Here is a 24,922-nt window from a genome sequence, read left to right as displayed (position 1 = left end):
TAATTTCGCTTATTAAAGCCGTGAGATAGACGTATAAAATACGAAAAGATAAACATAGAATATCGAAGAGTAATTTAAGCCTTAGAAAGATGCGGAAAGATGTCTCGCGGAAAGAAAAAAATGATATAATCTCTTTATCTGGAATTCTTTGGAGACGAAACGCGGGTAGCATCTGACCCGAGTTAGCGACGTCTAATTTGCAAATTGTCTTCCTTTCTTCGGGATATACAAAGCAGCGCGAGATGCTGCATCTCGAAAGTATCCCTCTTGTCGCATATACACGTCATATAGCATACGTTGTGTCTCAAGCGGCGAGAAGCGTAGAAGAGTAAAGGAAGACTGGTCGCAACTGTGTTTGCTTATAACTTGATAATCAAATGCGTGGCAAAAATAACCGTGACGAAAAGCGTGAGAGATGGCGAGTTGTGTATATTCCGTAGATTACTCCGGCATATTATTTCACCATACATACATACACACACACACACACGCGCGCAAAGTGGAAAAGACGAGATATCGTGAAATAAAATTTGTCCGTCGACGCGAAGCGACGAATCTCTTCTCCGTCGCGTATAATGAATTTTCTCAAGTGAGACACCCGACGCTTAGCGAGATTTCTATGGCATCGTGGCATGAAATAGCTGCGTTAAATTTCTTTTACGTCATTTTAATCGCCGCCCGTAAACGGCAAACCCTCGCGCGACGGCGGGGTCGTAAAGCAGACAGACGGAGAGACGCTTTGAGGATTCGCGAAACGAGAAAATTTCTCTCGCCCTCCTTTTGGTCGAATGGCGTCGGGGGTGGGTTCGGAAAACGGGTTTCGCCACCCCGTAGCACGAAGATAGAAGTGAATTATTTCCCTTCGACTCCCTCCCTCTCTCTCCATCTCGCGTGTAAAGGCGCGCGAATCTGACGCTTCGTGATTCCGTAAATTCGGCGAAAATTCGTCCATGTTTTATTTTATCGGCGAAATAGCCTTTAGCGGACTCTAATTAATCCTTAATCTTGATTGTCGTAGTCTCGATATTATATAACATACCAGGTGTCCTATTTTAAAGGACCCACTCAAATATCTCATTGTCAGAAACACTGCGTTAAATCGAAAAATGTTTCCTACAAAAGTTGTAGGATTTCGAGGGGGACATAACATAGTAATATTCATTTGACCTTGGGCGGCATCTCCAAGGTCAAGTGAAGGTGAGAATTTGAAGGTGAGAAGGTGAATTTTGAAGAAAATAAAAAAATGCTTCAGATAAAAGTTGTTCAAATTAATTAGTAAAAAAAGATGTTATAATAAAAAATATGGGTTTCCATTTAAAAAATTTATTCTCACCTTCACTTGACCTTGGAGACGCCGCCCAAGGTCATATGAATATTACTATGTTATGTCCCCCTCGAAACCCTACAACTTTTGTAGGAAACATTTTTTGATTTAACGCAGTGTTTCTGAGATATTTGAGTGGGTCCTTTAAAATGGGACACCCATACCGGGTATGGGTATACTGGATATACCATCCATTTTAGTATCAGAGTATACACTATTAATGTGTGTTCTGATAGTGAAATTAAAAAATTTACAAAAAGCGGAGTCGATTAATTTGGCTTCTGACAGGCTCATATATCGTCTCTCTCTCAGAGTTATTTTTCTTTCTTCTATTAATTTTCATTAAGCTCACGAATCGTCTGACGCAATCGTCTTCTCTTTTCCGAGCAATAAAACATTAATTCGAAATTATTTCAACGCGGTAAAATCTCGTGAGAAACACGTGTTTACATCATCCGATTAATCCTGACTTATGCAAATCAGTTGCATAAATACCTCGATAAAATAAAAAACGCATGTGACACGCGTGCATATTGTACTGCTTTATAAATCTGCTACCGTACGATTTAATTGAAATGTTTTGACATCGTCATCGTTATTATACGCATATATAAAACATAAACACGTATATGTGTACATATATTGCAACTTTTTTGCACGCTTTCGCGCCGCCGTAAGGTCGATCGAGAAATTCTCCTAAGAGATTCTGCATCTTGATCTTTGCAGACGGCGCTCAGCAATCTGGAGGAGATGCAGCACAACTCCATGGTGTATCGTAGCGACAACAGGAGCCGGAGTATGGGGGTGGGACCGATGCGGTCCCGGCCGATGGAGAAGAGACACGACACGTCGCCTTACAGCGGCGTGCCTTACCTGTCGCCGCCGCCGCCGGACACCTGGCGCAGAACGAACTCGGACTCGGCTCTGCACCAGAGCGCCAACGAGGCTTGCCAATCGGCCTCCGCCATACCGCATCGACGAGGTAGGTAGCCACGTATTGTATCTCGGTTCTCCGTTTTTTATTCGCATGGCGTAAACCTGTTTTGATAGAGAGACACGCGCGCGCGCGCGCTTTCTCTCCCGCTCTCCTCGCGGCGGATGCTGCGGGAAAAGTTATGGAAAATCCATCGTGTATATACCATATACTTGTATGTTTGTCGATTGCGTATCCGCCAAGATGGCGGGATATCTTACGCAAGCATGTAACGTTTCGTCCAAGCACTCTCTTATCTGCGGAAATTATAATGCCTCGGAACTGTGTAATATTTATTTTCTTCTTCGAGTATTTTCTCTGTAAATAAAAACACGCGACTCCCCTTTCGTCTCGCTCTCTATATCCATACAATCCGATCCATATATCGCAGTGTTGAGAAACATCCGATTTATCTTATCTAAATTCTGTCAAAAGTATCACACTTCTTCGAATGTGATTCCTCTTATAGTCGCTCGGTACTCTGTAAAGGGAAAGGATTAATCAAAGTCATCCTGCGTGAAACTCGTTACATAAATATCTTTTTATCAACCGTTAATAATTTATAGAGTCTTACTCAAGACTGCGGTAAAACGATGCCTCGTATATAATAAAGATAATGATAATATATATTTGCATGTATTTATTTTGAAAAAATCATCATTTCCATTCTCTCGTTTAAGGATTCGAGCATGATCAAATATTCGCGTGTAAAAGGAATAATATGTAGCTTTTTTTTTAAACGTCGCTTAGCCATTCGCGTAAAATAGCGTCGTCTTCGCGAAGCTTCTTTTTAGACGCGATTTCACGAACGGCTCGGCTCGGAAATTCCGTCATTACCATATTACCTTGTTATATATCGTTCCGTTCCCTTAAGCGACTACCTACGGAATTTTGCAAAGACCTGTCAGACCTCTTGCAAGTTTGCCTTTGAAGCGCACACACAACGTAATCCGCTTTTGCGACTTCAGACTATAAATCCGAAATTCTTGCGGCTTAATTTACGTCCCGCATTCGCGAAACTAATTATAGACGCTTCTAATTTATGCCGGACAAGTGTGAAGTTTGTAAAATTGAATTATCATTCCGAATTGAGAGACTTTCAAAATATTAATTTTCACGTCGATAAGAATTTGTATTATTTTATTATATATATATATATATATATATATATATATATATATATTAGTTGAATTTTATTTTTGGAAAATTCTGGTTTTTCTCTCGCTGCCAACGTGACTAGTAAAAGTTTTAGAATAGTGATAATGCATTACATTTTTTGGTAAAAGCTATCAAAATTTCCTAGATATATAAATCACAAAAGTCAACAGAGTGATTTTACGCTAGACGAGGCATGTGAAATATTATATGATAGTAACGTTAGTAAGCGTATTACGTTGCGGGTCCGTATAGAAATTGGATAGCTAGTTTGAGAAACACATGCGTATTGCACAACCATAACGGGGAGGATGCTGTACCAAAATGACAATTTTATATTCAGTATAACGTATAACTTCAAGCATAAAGGAAGAAAATATGGAACAAAAAGAATAGACTCTATTTTTGTACGAGTGACGCATTAATATCTTTTATTGACAACTTTTTACGATACCCCCATCGCACGAAGCTTCATAAATTGCGTTCTGTAATTAACAGATCAGCACGTTATGACCGGGAGCGGAAGCGACAACAGAGACCCTCATCACGGCTTCATCGAACGACCAAGATCCTCGTGCGAAATGCCTAGAGTGCCTGGGATTAAGTACGTATCCTTTTAAATATTTAAACAAAAAATTACATCCTTTATCGAAAGTGCTCCCGTTTCAATCGAATATACACACAATCAATTTTACGATATTTTTCCGCGTCGATATCGCGGATATCAAATTCGATAAAATTTGCCCTGTTCTTTTTCTCTTTCGTTTTTGTGTTTCGCACGTTTAATTTAGCAATTCTCGCGAAATTTTCCGTGTTTTAGCATATACCCGAGCTCGCAACCACCGGGACAGCAAATACCGATAGGCAACAACACGGGGTCGTTGCCCGACTTGAGCAACGTACACTTTCCGTCACCCCTTCACACTCCTCTGGATCAAGAGGATCATTCGAGTAGTACGCCGTTCAGCAACGTAAGTTTGTTCGATCATTATCGCTTATATATCTCTGTATCGATTATATAAATATATAATAACGTTTTCTCTTTTCCTTTCCGCTCGATCTTACTTACGCACTTTACGCGAGGCTGCACGTTTCTGAATCACACGAGTCTTCATCGCTTTTACAACGTCGTTTCTTTCTTCTTTTTTTTTTCTTTTTATCTATCTTTGACTCTCTCGGAGAAAGTATCTGCCAAAACGACATCCGTAACGATGATAGCGTAATAACTAAGGATAGTTTGCGCGAGTGTTAATAATACTATTAATACGCGTCTATTATCGGCTCGCGCTTACACACACATACGGATATATTCCTCCGAGAGATTTTGCACGTGTCAAATAAGAAACACGAAAATATTTTGATTATTGCTCTCGCGAATATACAATCGCCAAATAGATTCTAGAAATAAACAACATTACTCGCGCGTTGGCATTTAGCGGATAATTTAATCCGTCTGGTCTATATACGACAACGCCTCGATTTTATCAGTTAACTTTTAGTTAGATATATACAGATCAGAATCGAAGCTTTTTAATCTCTCTCTTGATTTTTAGTCTTTTGATGAATAAAAGATTGATATTTGTGTATAGAGAGTATATCTGATTTACTTCAGTTACACGAATTCTTGAATAAATTAAGATTTTATCTTCGGTAAAAATTAGACGCTAAGACATTATATTTATTATATACGGGATGTCTAGCTCGAGCACCTTAAATTGCTTCGGATGATACAAGATATTTGCCCCTTCTTTGGAAAGAAAAAGAATCAAAAAATTTTTCTCAAAAGGTTATACTTTTCAAAATTTTAAGATCATCGATATTTTTTTAAATAGGATTTTTATCATCGCAATGTGTAATAGCTGAGGTTAAAATCCTATTTAAAAAAGTATCCTTAAAAATGTGATTTTGAAAAAAATTGTTTATCATATTTGTCCTTTTGAAACAAATATTGTTTTTCTCTGACATTTTTTTCATGTCATAAAAAACAAGTGAGATATTTAAAATAAGTGGGATATACTCTCTGTATACATATATATATGTGCTTTATTATATAATAATATTATCTAATATCTATATATATGATTGCGTGGAAAATCTGATAAGCTTACTGTAAGCTTTATAAAGATATGCCGTATATGCTTTCTATATATATTTACGGAAAAACATTTATTTATTTTTAGAAAGAGCGGCGATATCGTCGATATTAAGCAATTTTCTTTTGTATTGAGCGGAGCGAGATCGTTTAACTAACTTAACGTATTACAATTGATATCGCCGACAAAAGAATACCCAATTAGAGAAGAGTTAAAAAGCAGATGTCAATATCGTAATTGTTTATTCGCATCGCGAAAGTTTTTGCTCGCGGCGATCGCGTTCGTCTCGTATATTCGTTTATATAATATATACACATATATATATATATATATTTTTTTTTAATCCTTCCGCGCGTACACGAAGCGAAATCGTCGAGGCTTGTACGAGCAGATTCGTAGACAAGTAGGACTTAACAAACTTGAAAATATGGGGGAATCTTTTTTTGAAATGGTCGAATCGCTGGTGTATTCCAGAGTCCTCAAACGAGCAGTCCCACAAACCTGTCGCCGACCAGCTTGGCACAAGCTGGTAGGCTGTCCTTTTCACAGGATCCGTCAAGCGTCCAAGTAAATATCCTCGCGGCCCCATATTACTGTAGATTGTGCCTACTGTTACAGCGCAGCGGCTTTTTAATTACGAGCGACACGAATTCGAGGAATATTTTTTTTCTAAATTACTTAGTTTTCAAAAAAGCTTAAAGTTTGCGCATTCTTTTTTAAAGTTTCGTCTTTAGATTCGTAGACCTCAATTAAGAACCGCTGCCGTAGAAATGTTGGAGAATATGCGAGATATCCGAAATGATTCTCGAATCTGGGGAGCTATTATCTATATCTATTCGGAATTGTTTCCGATCGGAATGATTCTGTCTTTCCGTCATTTAATTTATTTATTATAAATACGTGAGTAATAACTAAAACGATCACGACACCTCGCGAAAATTCCATTCCGGTCGAAAATTACGTTGACTTGAATCGAAGTGTGATTGGCTCGGATTGGTTCGAATCTCGACAAGATTAATAATAATCTAAAGAAACGAGCGGAATATCGCGATCGGAAACTCACGTTCGGAATCGTAATTAGTCGTAATTAGTTACATAATAGCTCTCCTGAAACCTATTAGCATCTGTTTCTGAAAACTTCTCGAGGATACGTTCCTCACCAGACTTAATTAAGTTTGCGAAATGACGATCGATTCCTCGGATATTTCGTATTAGCAGATTACGGAATCGAGGTGAATGCATTTTTCCACAGCTCTAAATATATCTAAAGCTAGAATAAACTTTTTTTGTGTAATTATATATAAGTGCACGCATCGCGAATAAAGATTTGATAAACGTATATAAAGGTTCTTAAAGAAATAATCGCGATAAGAGAATATTACCTCGGTTCCGTGAAATTATATTGTTCGTTGGAAAATGTGAACTTAGGAGATGCAATGGTTGCATGAGAACAACACTCTTTATGCTTTATTGTGCTTTCTTAAATGTTAGACGATTCGATTAGAGTAGTGCCAGAATCTCTTGAGATGTTACAACTGCTTTCAGAAAAAAAATTATACATAAATGTCGTCGACCAGAGAAATGAACGATATAGATTGCGCGCAAGTAAAAGAGAAAATTTTAGAAATATCACCTTGTCGCGACAAGCATCACATTTAGTACGTAGATGCAAACGATACCTTCAGTAGTAATCTTCGCATGTAATTGGATTGCTTTCAGTATCGCTATTTCGAAGTCTCGCCGTTGCTTTTTTAAGCATAGAAAGATTCTCAAGTTTCTTTCACGAAAATGCAATCCGCGGCATGCCTTCTCACTGTTCGAACACGCAATTTTATCATAGTTGAATATTGATTTTCTCTCTTTCTTTTTTTTTAATGTACTTCATTATCTGACGGTTAACGTGTAACGCGACAAGAATATAATGTTGCGCGCGGTTGCGCAGCATTAAATTGTGAACTTGTACACCGAATGAAACTTGTACAGCAAGCTGCGGACAGCATTTGTGACCTAAATGCGTCCTGATATTATTAATACGGAATTTAACAACATTTCATTCGACAATTTCGATCATAATCGCGAGAAATTATGTAAATTGCAAAGTAAATTCGCGAGTGCACAGATGCGACGAATTTTTAATGAAAAAAGAAAGAAAAAGATCTATCGGACAATTTCAACGCAATTTTATCTTGTCGCTTGTTTCCCGTTCGTTAATATCAGGACGTGACAATTTCGGTGACAGAAAAGTTCAAACGAAATTTTGCGCGCATATTGTTTTTTTCTCTCTATCTATCGGCGCGTCGTCTCTCTTAATTTTCTATTTATTTTTTATTTTGCCTTTGTTGTAGTGGTTGTTTGTGTTTGTTATTTTGCAGAACCATTTATCAGTGCCTGTTAACTCTAGGTTTCTTCACACGTGTAAGGTTAGTAGTCACACCAGTTTTTACCAGCTCTCACGAACGTATGTAATATAATGGTATTACGCTTGTGTTGCTGCCTCTTAGTCGCGCGACGGTCGTCAAAAAACCGTCGGCGGTTTTTTTTTCTGTTTCTGCTTGTTATAGCACCGAGCTTGTAGATAATTGCAGATAAACAATCGAAACACGATCAATAGCGCGCAACGTGTGTGTATGCTGGACACGTATATACTTATAGCAATAGCGTATAATCGGTTCGCCAACGCAACGGGTTCGAAAATAAACGCGAAGCAGAAAATAATGCCGGGATATAATTGCGATTTGACAGAAGGAAGAGATAAGTATTGCATAAAGATAATTCTACGGTAATTCTTGCATTCACGTGAATCATTCATCTTTTGCGTCGTAACGTAGCGTAACAATTGGCGCTCTCTCATGTACGATGCCGCGTCTTTTGGCGATCGAGAACGTGAACACTTGTTAAGAAACCGACTTTCCCAAAGACGTGGCTTTGGCCAAATTCGAATTTCTCTTTCTCGGCGAACACTTTCCCTAAAACGCGTCTCTTTCGTGCTTCGGAGTCTCCGTTGCTCCGAAACGTTATCGTTTCCCGATCGCCAGAAGCGCGAGCAAAGTTCGTAAATGTCTAACGCATCCTCTCGAAATTCATTGTCGTGTGTCCGAATCATTCGCTACCACTTTACTAGAGCAACTCGGTTGTTGCGGCGAACCGCTTCCGCAAGTCCGATGCTGTAATCAACGACGTAGAGATCGATTATCGCGAGCTTGCTGCGACTATGTAGCGTCTATCGAGTTGAGTCTAGTTACGTGAAAGCGCGAGAAAAAAAAGAGAAGGAGAGAGAGAGAGAGAGAGAGAGAGAGAGAGAGAGAGAGAGAGAGAGAGAGAGAGAGAGAGAGAGAGAGAGCGCAAAACGAAAGAGGCGACAGAGCGACGATCGATCGTTAATAGCGATGGGTATGAAGCAGGGTGTGGCACTGGAAAACAGCACAAGTACTTCGCAACAGGATCTTCAGAGCTATCCGCAGCAACCGGCGCCGACGGTGACGTCTCACAGCCCGACTGCTGGCCACTACATTTATCAACAATCGCACAGTCCTGTGCCGCCGCAAAGTCCAGTTAGTATCGCCCTTTTCGAAAATTTCTATCTTCCTCGTGTGTGTGCAAATAAAACTCGGCATTGTATTACGAACAACTACTTAGACACAAGTGTCTGTATATCGCATTCCACACACATGCGGTTCTTTTTAGATATCTGACAAGCAACTATATGTTGGTCCAAAAATTCGAGTTTTTTTTTACGAGAAAATTATCTCGACTCAAGAAATATAGAAAAATGTTACAACTTTATTAGTTTTCATATTATTGTATGATAAAATTTACAAGTAATCGCTGCTAATAATAATTTATCATTTCCCGTTGATGCCTGACATTCAGAAAACGTCACAGCAGCAGCAACAGCAGCATCAACAAACACACCAACAGCAGCATCAACAAACACACCAACAGCAGCATCACCAAACACACCAACAGCAGCATCAACAAACGCACCAACAGCAGCATCAACAAACACACCAACAGCAGCATCAACAAACACACCAACAGCAGCATCAACAAACACACCAACAGCAGCATCAACAAACACACCAACAGCTCAATTCGTTGGGATCGTACAGATCCACGCAATCGGTGAACAGGCCCTCGCCGCAATCGTCACCTAGTCTAACAGTTCAAGTGAGAGAAATCAATCATCTCGTACATATAAATAAAATTATCGATAGATTACATCAATCTCTAATAATAATAAATGCAAGAGGCTGTATGATTCAATTTAATTAATCTCACAAGATAAGCTTTATTGTAGCGCGTAATAATGATTCTTTGCGCACAAAAGTCTAAGAGCAGCATGCATTTTCTGTTTCAGGGAAGTCCTTTAAGTTACAGCAATAATCCATCGGCACCGCCTAGTCCTACAGGACATCCAGGTCCGCCTAGCTTGACGTCCGACGTTATCGATCAGAATACTTATTTCATCAATCAGGCACAAGCGGCGGCCCTTCAACAGGATTTCGAACAGTTCACAATGGTACGTGAGCGATTTATTTATTTAAGCATGTGACTTTAAACTTTAAAGAGGAACTGACATATGTGTTCGAGTTCGCGAAAGGTGTCACGTGGACGAACATCTCCGAAAGTAACTTTGAAATTTTTATATAGAGCGTGTTTTGTGACAGAGAATTATAATCTTTTAAAGCTTAATTAAATTTTAGTTGACTCGCTTGACAATCTTATTCAGAAAAGAAGACAAATTTCCATCTCTTTTTCAAGTTATCGGAAATATTCGATCGATATATATCAGCCAGTGGTCCAGTTGTACATTCGATATTTTTATGTTTGTTGTCGAAGCTCTTTGTCGTAGATAAAAAAGGTTATTGATGAATCGGGACAAGTAAAATAATCGAAAAGAAGATGATTTCTCGTTCAAAAATAAGTCGAAAATGTAGAATGGAATATAAAATATTTTTTCGTACGACAAAATTAATTTTGAAATTAAAAAAATTAATAACATTAAAGTTTTTTTTAAACTTTAATGCGATTTCTAATAATCTTACATCATATTGTTTGACTATAAATATCAAAGTACATTGCTCCATTCTTTTTTATTAGTAAAATGATTTATAAAATAATTCAAGTATCGCAGAAGTTATATGAATATTATATTTTTTAATCATTACATATTTTAATCGAGATAAATTCGATAATACACAAAGTCGTTCAAGAATAAAAAAGCGTATAAATGTGTGTCATTAATTTTTCAATTTTTAGTTTCTTCGAAAATGAAATCTCTCGTATAAAGAAAATTTATTCTATATTTTCGATTTATTTTTGAAAGAGAATTTATTCCCTTTTCGGTCGCATTACGTTTTCCGACTCGCCTCGTATAATTTCCGTCTTCTCTGGGACAGGCTGTCTTCACAAATGAGATTTCGTTCAGAGATTTTCGACGCGCGGTAGTCTACGAGAACTCGTGCTGTCGTTGGACTTTGTCTCAATCCGCCTATCTTACACTATATTCGCGATTGGAACGTAAGACGCACGTGTTGCACGTTTTACACGGTACTCCAGCGCGCATAATTGCATTCGGGCTTCCGCAAAGAGAATGAGCGAGAGAGAGAGAGAGAGAGAGAGAGAGAGAGAGAGAGAGAAAGAGCGAGCGAGAGAGAGAGAGATAGAGCGTTTTGCATGCTATAACGTTTATAATAGGTATACACGAGCACACGAGCGTAACGTCAGAAATATTCGCGCGTTTCATTTCAATATTACTGATAAAGGCAATCGATACTTTCAAATCGAGAGAGACCGTCGTAATCAATTTTTTTTTCATTCCGATTGCTCGTGCAACGAGATACGGAGACGCTAAAAGTATATATAATTCTCTCTGATATCCCCCTCCCCCTCTCCTGATTCAATCTTGATTATATAAAAACTACGTACAATCCATCAATTATGACTAATTAAAAGATACCCGATCTTAATTGGCGCTCAATCTTTTTTTTATGCATGTCGAAGGGACTGGTAAGTATCTGACGATAAGGTGTTTGTATTTAACGTATAGCGAGGATAAGAAAAAAAAAAAAAGAAAAAGAATGCAAATACGATATTCACATCAAAATTTTGATGGAATTACAAAAAAGGATTCTGTTCCAATTAACTTTACAATCTTAAAAAATTGATAAAATATAAAAAAAAAATTTTTTTTTATAAAGTTTTATTTACATATTTCAATTAATGCATCGGCAATGTAATAAATATTTTTCGCATGGAATTTCGAGTCGCCACTTTAGCCGATCGGTTTCGTAAATTTTAACATTATTCCTCTTCAGGCGAGATTTGACCTTCAAAGCTATAATTAATGCTACGCGATGAATTATTCCAAGCGAATGATTCGTATGAATTATTCTGACTCAGGAGACACTTGGTATTCTATTCAGTTACACCGTCAAATCTTCCATTCTTCAAAGCGTCAAATTACGATTCTTGATATTTTTTAGTTAACGGAAGATAGAGAAAGAGATACATTTGATAGAAAATTAATTATAAATCATAATTAGTTAGGACCGCGATCGCGAAAGTATTTTGCATCAAGAATAGGTCTTTATCGAAACTAGCGTTATTATAAAAAAAAGAAAAAGAAGAAGGCTAATTACGTTTGATTATGTATATATTGCCTCTAGACTTATGTCTTAAGTCTTGCTGTTTATCTGTTACCTGCATTCATAATTCAGGAGTGGCCGAAATTTGCGCAACAGCTGATGGAACTCGGTTGCACCTGGACCACGCAGATAGAGGTGAAATATCGCCATTAGTTGAAACATATTTATTTGTGCAAGTTCGGTATTAAGAATAATTCGTCCCACATTATCGCATGCTCCTTTATATAAAACTCGCAAAAAGCAAAATTCTCCGAGTCATAAAATAAATAATTATGTATATATGTGTACTTGTATGTGTAAAAGATCGAGCGTAGAAAAATCATTGTCTCTCTTAATATTTAATATTTATTTATTAAATCTTAAGAGAGGAAAAAAGAATGTGAGAGCGAAAGAGAGAGAGTGAGAGTGAGAGAGAGAATGAGCGAGAGAGATGTATGATTAATGACACTGTTTTATACACGCTATTTAATCAGTATAAAAAAAATTGCTAATTTTCAAGTATCGTGTTTCTTTCACGGCGCTTTCAAACAGCGGTGTTGAATATGCACGTGTCAAATGTATTCTCGTGCGTGAAACTCGCATTTGCACGCACTGCAACGGAGGAGAAATATCAGATCCAGGCTAAAATATATATATATATATATTCGCGAATTAAGCGAAAATATTACTCTCGAATGAAATGTATCATACTCGGTGTGCGTGTACGTACGCTGATGTTTAAAACATTTCGCCGCGTCGAGAGAACACATTAAATGAATCATTCGCGGAAGGGGAAAAAATGCGTCATGATCGCGCGGATTATTGCCGGTGTAAAATGTTCATTAGGAGAACGTAGGCTAATAAATAATCGCGCGATGCGAAAATTCGGAAACTGTACAGCGAAAGTGCGTACATGTATCGTAATGCGCTTCAGAAGAATCAGTTAACGCGCGATACCCTCTTTTCGCTCCCTCACGCAGTTACACGCACAAGTGGTCGTTTGATATTAACGTGCAGCCCATCAGTTTAATAGAGAAATGAAAAGAACGACGTGGTTTTACGACATATATATAAAAAAAATCGTCAGCACGAAACCCCAAATCCGTAGCCTTTTATATCCGCGCAAACTACCGATCATTATCCAATATCGTTTAATATAATCATCACAAGGAGCGAAGTTTTATAATTCATTTTTCCTCTCTTCGGAAGGAGAATCGTGAATTTCGGGATAAATATTGGACGAATAAATTCAGTAACAAATTGAGGAGGCGAAAATGGTGAAGAAATAACGGGGAGATATAACGTGTGTAATAGGACGAAGCAAATAAGCTCTTTACGAATGCCGGAATACTGGAAGCGAAAAGGGATTTCATTTGACAAAGGCTATTAAGCGAAACGAAGTATCCGGAAATCGAACCGTAACTAATGCCGTAATGGATTCCAAAGTCGAGGAGAAGAAGATAATGGCGATCTGTGCCTTGGAGCGAACGCGAGTACCGAGTGTTTACACCGGCTGCTTCGATACTGTACTTGTGTATTTCTCCCTTTTATACTCCTCTTCCGCTACTTTCCCTCCCGCGCGCGCAATATCGTTCTATAAAAAGCATTTATGTATATAAGGGACGGGGGTCGCGTTACGCGCCAGATAAATCAACGTCGCGTTAAAAAACGAATCAGATTAGAGTGTAACAGTTGTAATTTTCCACGAGGTTCTTTCATTTTACGAGGCTCATCCACGACCTTCTTTCTTTTTTCTTCTCTACTTCAGATGGACACGCCGGTGCAGGCGAACACGATCGGAACGTATATCGGATCACCGAATCATACTACGACGTACACCCAGGTGAGAAAAGAATCATCCAGGAATGGAATCTCGCTGTTAAGTTTTGAGAGAGAGAAAAAAATAGTGGAAAAAGATATTTTTTCTTCTTGCGCATGCATCTTTTATTCACGCCCTAAATTCCCTCACTGTTGTCTGTTTCTCAGAACGACATGATTAATGTCGGTGGCGAATTAGGCAGCGGGGACGCGGGCTACTTCAGCACGAGTCCTCAAATGGCGTATCAATCTGCAACGACCGCTACCCAGCAGCTCACGCCGCAAACTCCAAACACACCTACGATCATTCTCACAGGTATATATTCCCCGCGATGAAACGTGCCATGAATTTTTTAATTATTACGCGTTTGCGTGACAAGACGTGAAATACCTCGCTCGTTTCATCCATATTATTCCGGGAATAAGAGTGTTGCATTTTTTTTCACGATAATATTTCAAAACTAATTTTTATCCCTACAAAGAACGTTCAAAATACATTCGTGAGATCCCGAAAATGCGTTGTTTTATCTGTAGCTTATGCTTTCGCCGAAAAAAAAAATTAAAAAGAACAATTTATTTCAATTTTGTAAGCAATTTTAAACGTCTGTGTGGGTGTATGTGTGTAGTAATTCGATTCGTGTGTAAAATGATGGAATCGTTCTCTCTTTCTATCTCTCGATAAATATCGTGTTGCAGACTTCTCCGGTGCGGACGATCTCACGAATCCGGAATTCGTGAAAGACCTCGGTACGGCGATGATGGGCGATTTTGATCCGGAAATGTTCCCATCGGACGACGCCCTTAGACAGGGTCTCGATCCAATCGACGTGGACGGTCTACAAATGCTCGCCGACCCTACGATGGTCTTATCGGATTCCAGCGCCGAAGCCCACTTTAGGTTAGATCGACTTTAAAGGAAGAGATTTTACTCATTTACCAACACATATTACACATACATACACACACTCCCGTACCGACTATTGTGTAGGATAAAATAAATTCTGTCCTGGTGTCGCGATTAATTCTTAAGACACTTTGACATATACTGGGATACTTCTTGGGCACTGACAGATTTGCAGGGACTCAATAGCGCATCAATATATGTGTATAAATAAATAATAATTTTTTTTACTAAATTTTTAATTTTTTATTTATACGTCGTACGAATTTATATATACGTAGATTTTATGCGAATATTTTTATCTCGTTTTAATGTCGCGCACTTTTTTTTATCACGCGACTTATGCATAATAAATGTTTGTAGATCTGGATTATTGTTTTTCTATATGGTTAATATATTCGCGCGCGGAAAAAAAATCTTTCGAGACGTTTTCTGGAAACAGGTCAGTGGTCAATGAAAGTTGTCTCCCGCTCGTGATAAACCGTTACTTGACGATTAAGTAATATAAAAAGAAAATCTTTATTAACCCTTTTTTTATTTTACACTACTTTGTACATTGTATCATGTATGATCTCTAAGAAGCACAAAAGAAAATGTTTACTGATTTATACATGCTTTTATCATAATGCAATTGTATAGTGAAGTAATCTACCGTCTAGGCCAATTTAAAATTTAGAGAAGATTACGATCGATTACGCTTCTCGACGGAGGAGCGTATTAAAAAAAAAACGCATAAAGACATAGAAGTGAGAGAGGAGGGAGATGCCTATCGGCGGTACACGCCAGCAGTAATCTAGATTTTTTGTTTCCTTTTCCTCATTATATCCTTGCGAGCAGCAGCTTACGATCATGTTAACGTTTACGTTAATAATATATAGTCTATCTGTAGGGAATTCATTACGTTTTTCTCTTTCTCGCCATGTTCGCGATACAGTAGCGAGTTACTTTAGATGATACAGGATTGTATTGTTGATCAAATTTTTAGGCTCGATTGTTTTCTCCATCGAAAATTACAAATATCGAATCTGTGATACTGAAGTTGGCTAAGTCTTAAGAAATTCAAGGGCAATCTCAATGAGAAGACTGCGTAAGAGTTTCAGGAACTGGTTTCTCCCATACGTTTCTCTAGGCGTGCAATCCTGCTACTATTGATAATCATTTCTGTATTTGTTATTTTCCGAAGAATGCTTATATAATTATCATTTGAATTATTAATACATTTGCTGCGAGTAAACGCGCAGTGATAATAACGAGCAGATAGAAAAAAAATGTCATAATGCGTGTACCCTCGGCGATTTTGTCAATTGTTTTTTGAAAGTAATATACTATACTTTATACGCGCATTTGATAATCGAGCGCGAGATTAAGGATATAATCGACGATGAAATCAAGATGACGATCCTTGTGTCTATACATGTCGTGAGTAGCGTACCATACCTTTCTCGATAACATATTCAAAGTTCTTCGTTCTAGATAAAGACACAATGTAGGAGCGATTAGAATGCGAGAATCAGGCTGCCAGAATTTACAGAAGTAGGGTTTAGCCTGTGAGGCTAAGCGAGTGCATACATGTATACACACATCTTCTCTTTCATCCTACATTAAAAATAGATTGAAATTTGAACGGACGTAAAATGAGAAATAGGTGAATTTGCTATCGCTAAATAACACAGACACACATACATACACACGTACATATTCATATCTTATAAATATAGATCATCCTCCGTCTGCAATGGATGATAAATGTGCTCGGAATTTTTTCGGTGCTAAAAAAGTTCTGGTAAGTAACGAAGTGTAACAAAGAGAGCTGAATCTCTCTTAACTCACTATCTCGCTATCGGTCACTTCGTGGTTACGGGAGCTTTTTTAGGCAGAACGGAAAAGCGGTACCTCTCTCGACGGAGAAGAAAAACTTAACGATAATCTTTACATATTTAAAATGTGATTAATGTGACCACAAGAGAGTTTTCGAATCATCGATACATCCAAAAGTTTTATCATAGTAGATGAAATTTTCTCTCTCTCTCTCTCTCTCTCTATCTCCCCCCCCCCCCCCGTTTGCTCTCTCTCTCTCTCTTTCTCTCTATCTCTCTCACTCTCACTCTCTTTCTCTTTTACTCGCAAAGTTTCGTCCGCGTAAACGCAAGAGGTGCCAAAAGCGCATAGATATTCGTCGTAGATTGTAAGATCGTACTATCTATTGACTCATAATCGTGCAATATAAACATATATATATGATCGTCGGTCGTTTAACATAAGGTTTAAACCAAGTTAAATGTTAACCAAGATCGTTCACGTCAATTTGTCATTGTCATCGTAAAAGAAAAAAAAATGAAGGCTCGCTAGGGGGATATAAAGAGCGCAAAATCTTAATTTGCGAAACAATCTCTCTTTGGAGAGAAGACAGGTTTATTATTATCTCGTATCTAACGCGTATCTCGCGCGGAACACAATACATTTGCTGTCTTTCGATATTCAAAGCTGTCAAGATGGAAAGGATAAAGTGTGCAATGGATAAACATACCGGAAAGAGAATCACGTGAGATACCGCGTTAATCGCTGCACTATCAATTAAGCGAAATTAGTGTCACGCGATTTGCAAGGTCTTTGATTAAGCGAAGGCAAGTGCATTTGAAGAAGATTAAAATATATTTAAAAAAAATTTTTTTTTTAATGAATAATTTTACGAATACATTTAGAATTATATAAAACGTTTTTTGGATTAAATTTAAAAAGATTTTTTAATCAACTTTTATATATCTTTTTTGTGGAAATCCAATTGTTATTTTTTTTAAATTTACTTAGAACAAAATAAATTATGATTTGATTGTTTGGTTGAAAAACATTGTAATTTTTATCAAAAATTATAAACAATTAAGGTGGTCGAACAAGTTAACTTTATTCAAATCATAATAATTAAAATTTAAAAGAGCTTATTCAGTCAAAATGTAATCAAATGTGTGAAGAAGGAAAGTTAAAAAAAAATTATTCGTATAACTATTAATGTGAATTTTCGGTATTGAGAAAAAGAAAACATAAAGATAAGTAATTTTGCAATATTTGCATGTGATTTCGCAGTTGCACTTAAACCAAGTACTATTTTTTTTACCGAAATGAAAGATTGGCAAAGCAGTTACTTTTCTAATCGCGCAAGTATATTAAACTTGCTGTGTGCTAAACTTGCGTATTTTATCAGATCATTCTAGAGATTGTGAAATGAGATAAGTAATACGGTCTGACAGCACTAATTTCAGCTCGCATTAATCTTAATGAGTGAGAATGTAACTATAACTATATCGAGTCATCGGCCTTTCAAAGATTGCAGCGAGCTATACATGTTTTTATATTATGATCTCTCTCTCTCTTTCTCTTATCGGTGCGCGAACACACACAGTGCTCTCTCAGAGAGGTATCTTCTCTTGCTTATAAATCCTCTGATAAATTCTGATTTTGTTTTCTCGGCAAATATTTAGTATATCGAATGTTGGATAGAAAAAATGTCTGGTTTGCAATAAAATTTCATTCACCACAAAGAAAAACCATTTTTTTATCTCAAATTGCTCGTAATTCGAGAAGATACACGATGCCTGAAGATGCATATTACATATTAAAAAAAAATTTGATTTTTCGTAAATGACAAAATGACTTTATCTGCGTGATACAGATCGATACAAGTTTACTCCTGCGTTCAAATTCGAATGTATAATCGTGCAATTGACTATTTTTTATTTGGTACATTTTACAATTCGGGAAATTCTGTATGTTGACAAATCAATTTTTCAAAGGCGAATCTCTTTTAAAGAGTAGAAAATTATGAGATGAGGTCTCTCTCTGTATGTATTTCCTAATCTAATCAAATAGATCGATGAAACGATGATACAACGTAGCACGATCAAAGTATCCTCTCTCAGGAAGACTTTAGAAACGCTTCAATCGCATAAACATATAAATTCATATTCTTACAACGTGTTAGACGAAGCTGAAATAGGATCTAACGCCTCTCCTTCTGTTTCCACTTCTGCATGCTCTTCTATCTCTAAAATTTCACACTTTTTAAGTTTTTCAATTTTCTTCATTTCTTATTCCTTTTTCTCCTGTATCATCCATTCTCTTTCTTTACATATCCTAAAGACAAATATTATCTCTCTCTCTCTCTCTCTCTCTCTCTCTCTCTCTCTCTCTCTCTCTCTCTCTCTCTCTCTCTCTCTCTCTCTCTCTCTCTCTCTCTGTTTCTCTCTGTTTCTCTTTCTCCCTCTGTTTAATTGCATTGAGGGGAAGAGAGACTGGCTTAAGATTAATAAAATCGCAAGCCTGTTGTAACGTGCAATTAAAGAAGATAAAGTAAGCAGAGCGAATCTGGAAAAGCGTCGCTGCCTAGTCTCGCGCCAGATCGATCCTGCGGCGTCGATCCGTGAGGGCTTAAAAATGAAAGAAATTTGTAATATTTGTATATAGCCATGTTATTGTGGTAAAGAAGAATTTTACCTATTATATAAATATCAAATTATATATAAATATATATATATACATATATATATATTACCTATATGTAATACCGTTACGTTGTTGTACTATATTATTGTGAACACCATTTCTCAGACATCGATTTTTTTAAATAAAAAAGAAAAGAGCTCTTTCGACACACACTAAATACCAAGCCAAATCCGTCACGTTATTTGTCGTATAGTAGCGGCTCGTTGCGGCTCGCTGCGTGTCGGTTTATGCGTTTATAAACACCCACGTTGCATCTCGCAGTCGCGTTTTATTCGCAAGGATATTTACGCGATCCCGATTCACACGTTCATGTGTGCGCCGGTAAAAATATATCTCACGGAATCCCTTCGCGTTCGCTCTCCGCTTTATACACGCATATACATGTACGATTCGGCGCACACGGTGTGTCGCAGCGTGTTGTAGATAACATTTTTCGCAAATATATCAAAGTTCGAGCGCGTTGATTAGAGCTGATTTTCTTCCGCGAATATATTCAATCTCGTTCGACATTTTTTTCGATTAAATTTTCAACGTTCGCGGACAAGTTAGACGGGTCTCGAGAGAGAAAAAAAAAAAAAAAAAGAGCGTCAAGGATTTTTTTCTCAAAGTCGATCGGTGCCTGCTGAGCGTTATTTCACCGACCCGAACTTCTTTGTCGTAAAACCGATACTCACGTCGATCTAATTAATTAACGGTCAATCAAACGCGGTATTCCCCTTTAGCGCGTCACGAAACTTTCGCGAAGATCGCCACGTGCGATCCGAGTGACAGCTCACGTGCGATCAAAGTGACAGCTCGCGCGCGGATCTTTTTAGCGATGCGTTTCGCGAAAGTCAGTCCGCGCTCTCGAAAGGAATATAAAATAACATTACGATTTCAAATGCAAGGCGATTAGTCGTTCGTTCGAAAAGACTTTACTCTCGACGTTTCTCTTTTTGATTGTCTCACGTCACCTGGACACTTTTTTCTTTCAATTAGCAACGATATCTCGCGCGAAAAGACCGAGACTTAATACACGCTCATTCTCACACGTACATGTCACACGCACATTCATTCAGAGGCGAAGAAAATCTTTAGATTAGACGTCTAAGTTTCCTCTCGGCATCCTCATCGTTTTCGAATCCTCCTAGCCGTCGATGTAAATAACTGTTTTTATATCGCTGTATATAAAGTAGAACGATTATATACGGGAACGGGAGAGAGGCGAAATTTGCGTATGATTCGGAAAAAAGAGTGCAGGCATCCACTCGGCGCGCATCACATCCCTGTTTCCGGCGTCCATAATGTGTAAGCGCACAAGAAAAAAAAACAAAGACGATTAACGATTTATGTGTCTTCTTCATGTTTAATCGTAATAACGTTTAAATTAACGTTTAATTAAATCTTGAACGTCTACGAAGCGTCTGTGTCTTTTGCCTAGGTACCTCTCTCTCTCTTTATCTCGATTGGCGCTAAAAGAGGCAACCCGGAGAACGCGACGATTATATTCTGCTTACATGCGCATTTTTCCCTACGAATAATAAATAAAGCATCTTAGAATTTAACAATCGATATAATTATACTGGACTTGGAGAAGCGGAGAGAGAGACAAATATTCATACCAGTATATCCAAGAGATTTATAATAAATTCTTTACCTTCTATCCCAAAGTCACACACGTGCAAAATAATCTCTGAAATATTAGTATCTTCTTTCGTTGGCACAACTTTTCCTTACTTACTTATATCGACTTATGCGTTGCGCTTCTAAGGTATATATATCGCGTTCTTCAGGTTCTCGAATTGATCTATGGTGATAATTGATAAGTGAACGCCTTCCGACGATCGATGAGTCACTGTTGTACATAATGTTTCTCTAGTATATAATACTGTTGCGTGTGCGGAAGTTTAAAAGAAAAAGATAATGATTGATATTGATTGATTTAAATTTTATTGTCTGTTAATAAAAAAAATTAAAATTTATCGAAATATAAAGTTAATGAATTACTGGAGGAACCATTACGAGCGCGCGTACGCGAAGCGTACCGTCGCGCGCGCAAGCAATGTTAGCGACATTGTGCAGTTTACTTTGCGAGATGTTTTTTAAATAGCTTGTAATATATTTTAAGATTGTGTATAAGGAGCGAAGTCCGAAGAGAAGAAGCAATTCAAAACTCGTTTTATATCTTTTGACGTGCTACACACGGCCGGCGTAAAAAAAAGAAAATTTATAAGTAATTTAGAGCGGTAGAAAAGCATAGTTATTCACTTTTGTCAAAAAAAGATTTATATATATATATATCTCTCGTTCATTTAGACTACAATTAAATCGACTCGCAATCTCTCCGAGTGATTAATGGCATTATACCCTATATTATATAGCTATAGTGCATCTTTCTCTCTAATTACAAATGCATCATTCTGCTCTCTCGTAAAGATCTATATATAAATATTTCATAAAAAAATCTACGTATGTCTTATATTCCTACTTGGTCCTTCATTACTGCGCGACAATAGCTTAGAAAGTTATGTTATTATCTCTTTCGTGATAATTTTTCATTTTTTGTAGAAATATTCTTACCCTTGGAAGAGAGAGTAGCTCGTTCCATTTTATTTTTTCCTTTATATGAGGCTTTAAATTTTCGCATCGGAATCGTCGAGTACGCGTTTGATCCTCTTGAATCTAGCGAGAGCGCTGCCAGGCTCACTTTGCAACCCACCGAAGGCCTCTTTGTACTCTCTCGCTAAGCGTGGATTCAATTCCTGTGAACTTCCGGTGAGAGACGCCAAGGAATTCAAATGTCCCGCTGCAGGACTCTGTTCTCCGTCGTTGTTCTCATCTTCGCCGGCGACAGGCAAAGATGCTTGTAGCTGCGACAAAGTTTCGTGTCACTTACTCTTTATATATATATATATATATATATATATATATATATATATGTATATACAAAGTATCCCGTATAACTGACGGTGCAAGTGGGAAAAATAATTCTGTATGAAAAAAAATTAGGTAAGTCGGAAATATATAAAATTTTTTCATAAAAGCTCCATTTTTGAGAAAATTTGTTTCGACAGTGACTATTGATATATAAATATAAAAATATAACATTTCACTTAGGAATGTTGAAAAACAATTTACAAGATATATAATGTGTTATAATAAATTTATTTGATAATAAAATTATTTTTTTTTATAATGAGATGTAAGTTAAATTATTGAAAAAATTGTGCAGAATGTATGGAGATAAAGATTTTATATATTAGTAGCCACATATCGAAATAAATTCGATTATATTAATATATAATTGGCAAAAGTATCCTTTAAATTTAAAAGAGCGTAATATTTTAATAATTTTTTAAATCAATTTTCTCGAAAACAATCTTTTTTTTATAGAAAAAAAATTATTGCGCCTTTTCGACTTATATTTTATGTATAGTTATTACGTCTTTTTGGTTGCATAAAATATTCTGAGATTATTTTTAAGCGAAAGGTGTCGCCCAATATAAAATATATTAATTTTTAATAATACGCGTCATATATATTTTTAAAAAATTTCCCGAAAATAATTACTCGGTTTTACTCTGCTTTTCACTGAACCTTACCATTCCATCGTTCGTATAGTGATAAGAATTCAAATCCGTGAACAATTCATTTTCCGGTCTGGAGACCATCTGATCAGACGGCGATGTATAACTTTTCGAGCGTCTTTTCTTCGCCCGATCGTTGTTTACGAGAAAAGTTTGCCTGACACGCTCGCGTTTCTTTTTGACAAGTCCCATCGAAGGAGCCTGTCCGGAGAACTTATCGCGATTAATCGCGAATTGTCTCTTCAAACTTTCGCTTTCTTTCAAAGTATCTGGTCCGCCGATACTCTCGCTGGATCGACGTTGCAGCTTATCGCGTCGTTCTTTCTTCAAACAACGTTTCTCATCATCTTTTTCCGATGAAGAAGAAGCGACGATTTCTCCTATCGATCTCTTGCTGATCTGACGCTTTTCGATCGGTTCACCCTCGAAACCCCGTCTCTCCTCGTCCTCCTGATTCCGCAATTCGTCGAACCTGGCATTGTTCTCCTCGATATCCCTTATTCGCTGCTGCGCCTCAATGTCACGTTTGATCTCCTCCTTGATGGAGTCGATCTTGCGTTGAATCTTCTCTTCCACGCGCTTCTCGTATTTCGACCCTTCGCCTTTGCCAGACGAAGTAATTACACTGGCCGGTGTCTCGTTCTCGGTGGAATCACTCGACCTTGAAATCACCTCGTTCAATCGGGCGGATCCTTTGAGCTCGGATGCCGGGTCGTCGGATGGCGTAGAAGCTCGTCGATTAAAACTTTCCGACGATTCGACACGGGAAACTTCGCGCGTAAAAGGATTCTTCGCGACTTCTGGCTCCTCCAACTTCGCCGGATTGCTCAATTCGGATTTAGCAAGCGTTTCCGAAATCGTTTCCCGATCTCTCTTCACCCGAGAATCGCTCTCCCGCGTTCCTCCCGTCTCTCCTTCCTCCAACGAGGACATATCTTCCAATAACTCCGGCGAATCGTCCTCCGCTTCCTCGTAATCCCCCGGACCACCCAGGACGCCACGTTTCGCGACGTCCTTCGCCTCGTAATCGTCGTACAGACTCGATCTCTCGTCCTGATCGGCGTACTTTTCGACGTTGACGTCACGAGGTGAACGCACGAGATCGCTCGTCTCCTTATCGTCTTCTTTTCGTATCGCTATCTCCTCTTCATCTGTCTCCCCATAATCCGATTCCTCGTTCAAATCGAGTCGACTGGCTATATTGATAGACTTTTCGGCGTTTGATTGTTGGACATCGGGATTCGCGGATCTCTTCGAGATCTTACTTCTCTCTCCGAGATACGTATCGTTCTTTCCGAGGTCACTATTATCCCTTTTCCTCGGGTTTATCTCTTTCGCGTAACTATCGTTTCCTCGTGGTTGTGATGCCACTTCAGCTATCTCTCGTTTCGTTCTGGAAATAACGTAATCTCTCCTACGTGAAGCAAATTTATGGAATAATATTTCAGCTACGACGAGGACGATAGGAAAAAAAACAAGTGGAAAAAATCGTCGAATTTACAACCAAGACATGAGATAAATGGATGCTGCAGGAACAATTTAAGATAATCACGTTACTTATCATAATACCTGATGTGAATATCTTCGTCGACGATCTTCGCATGAGAAATCGCTTGTAATATTTCGAGCAAGATGAAGATGCAGATATAATCGTATAATCGATTTCTCATAATGCGTAAAATCTCTTGCAGTTCATTGCGAAAGAGTGAGCCTCTCCCGATTACGTAAAGTTAATCAAGAAATTGAAAGTCATGCTCTTTCGCCAAGTTGTCAAATCAAACATTATCACGAAAATTAACATGAAAGACGAGCTATCGTATCGAATGCGATTATTTGCGATTGTGTTATCTTTTCATGTTACGGGTCGTCGACTTAATAATATGCAAGCAATGTACTATTGAAATATACAAGCGATGAATTTTTGGCTGCTTTTAAAATATTAAATATCGATACTTTGTAGCCGCGGACA

At 37.8% G+C, this 24,922-nt stretch overlaps 2 protein-coding genes across 11 annotated transcripts in view; one reads left to right on the top strand and one right to left on the bottom strand.

Annotated features, from left to right (window-relative positions):
• The window catches only part of Crtc (CREB-regulated transcription coactivator), a 38,323-nt gene extending 16,614 nt beyond the window's left edge, over positions 1–21,709 (top strand). For 2 of the 10 annotated variants that reach the window (XM_083046718.1, XM_083046727.1), the window contains 11 exons: positions 2,051–2,306; positions 3,951–4,056; positions 4,273–4,423; positions 6,020–6,112; positions 8,944–9,096; positions 9,416–9,712; positions 9,903–10,064; positions 12,265–12,327; positions 13,940–14,014; positions 14,158–14,305; positions 14,686–21,709. In XM_083046718.1, the coding sequence (XP_082902844.1) occupies positions 2,051–2,306; positions 3,951–4,056; positions 4,273–4,423; positions 6,020–6,112; positions 8,944–9,096; positions 9,416–9,712; positions 9,903–10,064; positions 12,265–12,327; positions 13,940–14,014; positions 14,158–14,305; positions 14,686–14,903 (1,722 nt within the window). In that variant the 3' untranslated portion in view covers positions 14,904–21,709. Of the gene's footprint in view, positions 1–2,050; positions 2,307–3,950; positions 4,057–4,272; positions 4,424–6,019; positions 6,113–7,890; positions 7,966–8,943; positions 9,097–9,415; positions 9,713–9,902; positions 10,065–12,264; positions 12,328–13,939; positions 14,015–14,157; positions 14,306–14,685 lie in introns of all 10 variants that reach the window. The other 8 variants (XM_083046723.1, XM_083046722.1, XM_083046721.1 and 5 more) reach the window with 8 other exon arrangements.
• LOC145940996 (uncharacterized) lies at positions 21,688–24,623 on the bottom strand. The gene is made up of 3 exons (XM_083046732.1): positions 24,523–24,623; positions 22,969–24,346; positions 21,688–22,236 (listed from the first exon to the last, which is right to left on the bottom strand). Exons 1-3 carry the CDS (start codon positions 24,621–24,623, stop codon positions 22,000–22,002), a joined length of 1,716 nt encoding a protein of 571 aa, XP_082902858.1. The 3' UTR covers positions 21,688–21,999.
• Between the last annotated feature and the right edge of the window lie 299 nt (positions 24,624–24,922).

The sequence above is a fragment of the Prenolepis imparis genome, unplaced genomic scaffold (assembly GCF_030444845.1).
Source record: "Prenolepis imparis isolate NDT839.2.m4 unplaced genomic scaffold, iyPreImpa1.0 SCAF_9, whole genome shotgun sequence".
In the NCBI taxonomy this organism is placed as follows: domain Eukaryota; kingdom Metazoa; phylum Arthropoda; class Insecta; order Hymenoptera; family Formicidae; genus Prenolepis; species Prenolepis imparis.
The sequence above is the reverse complement of the archived record's forward strand: the minus strand, read 5'-3'. Positions and strand labels throughout refer to the sequence as shown.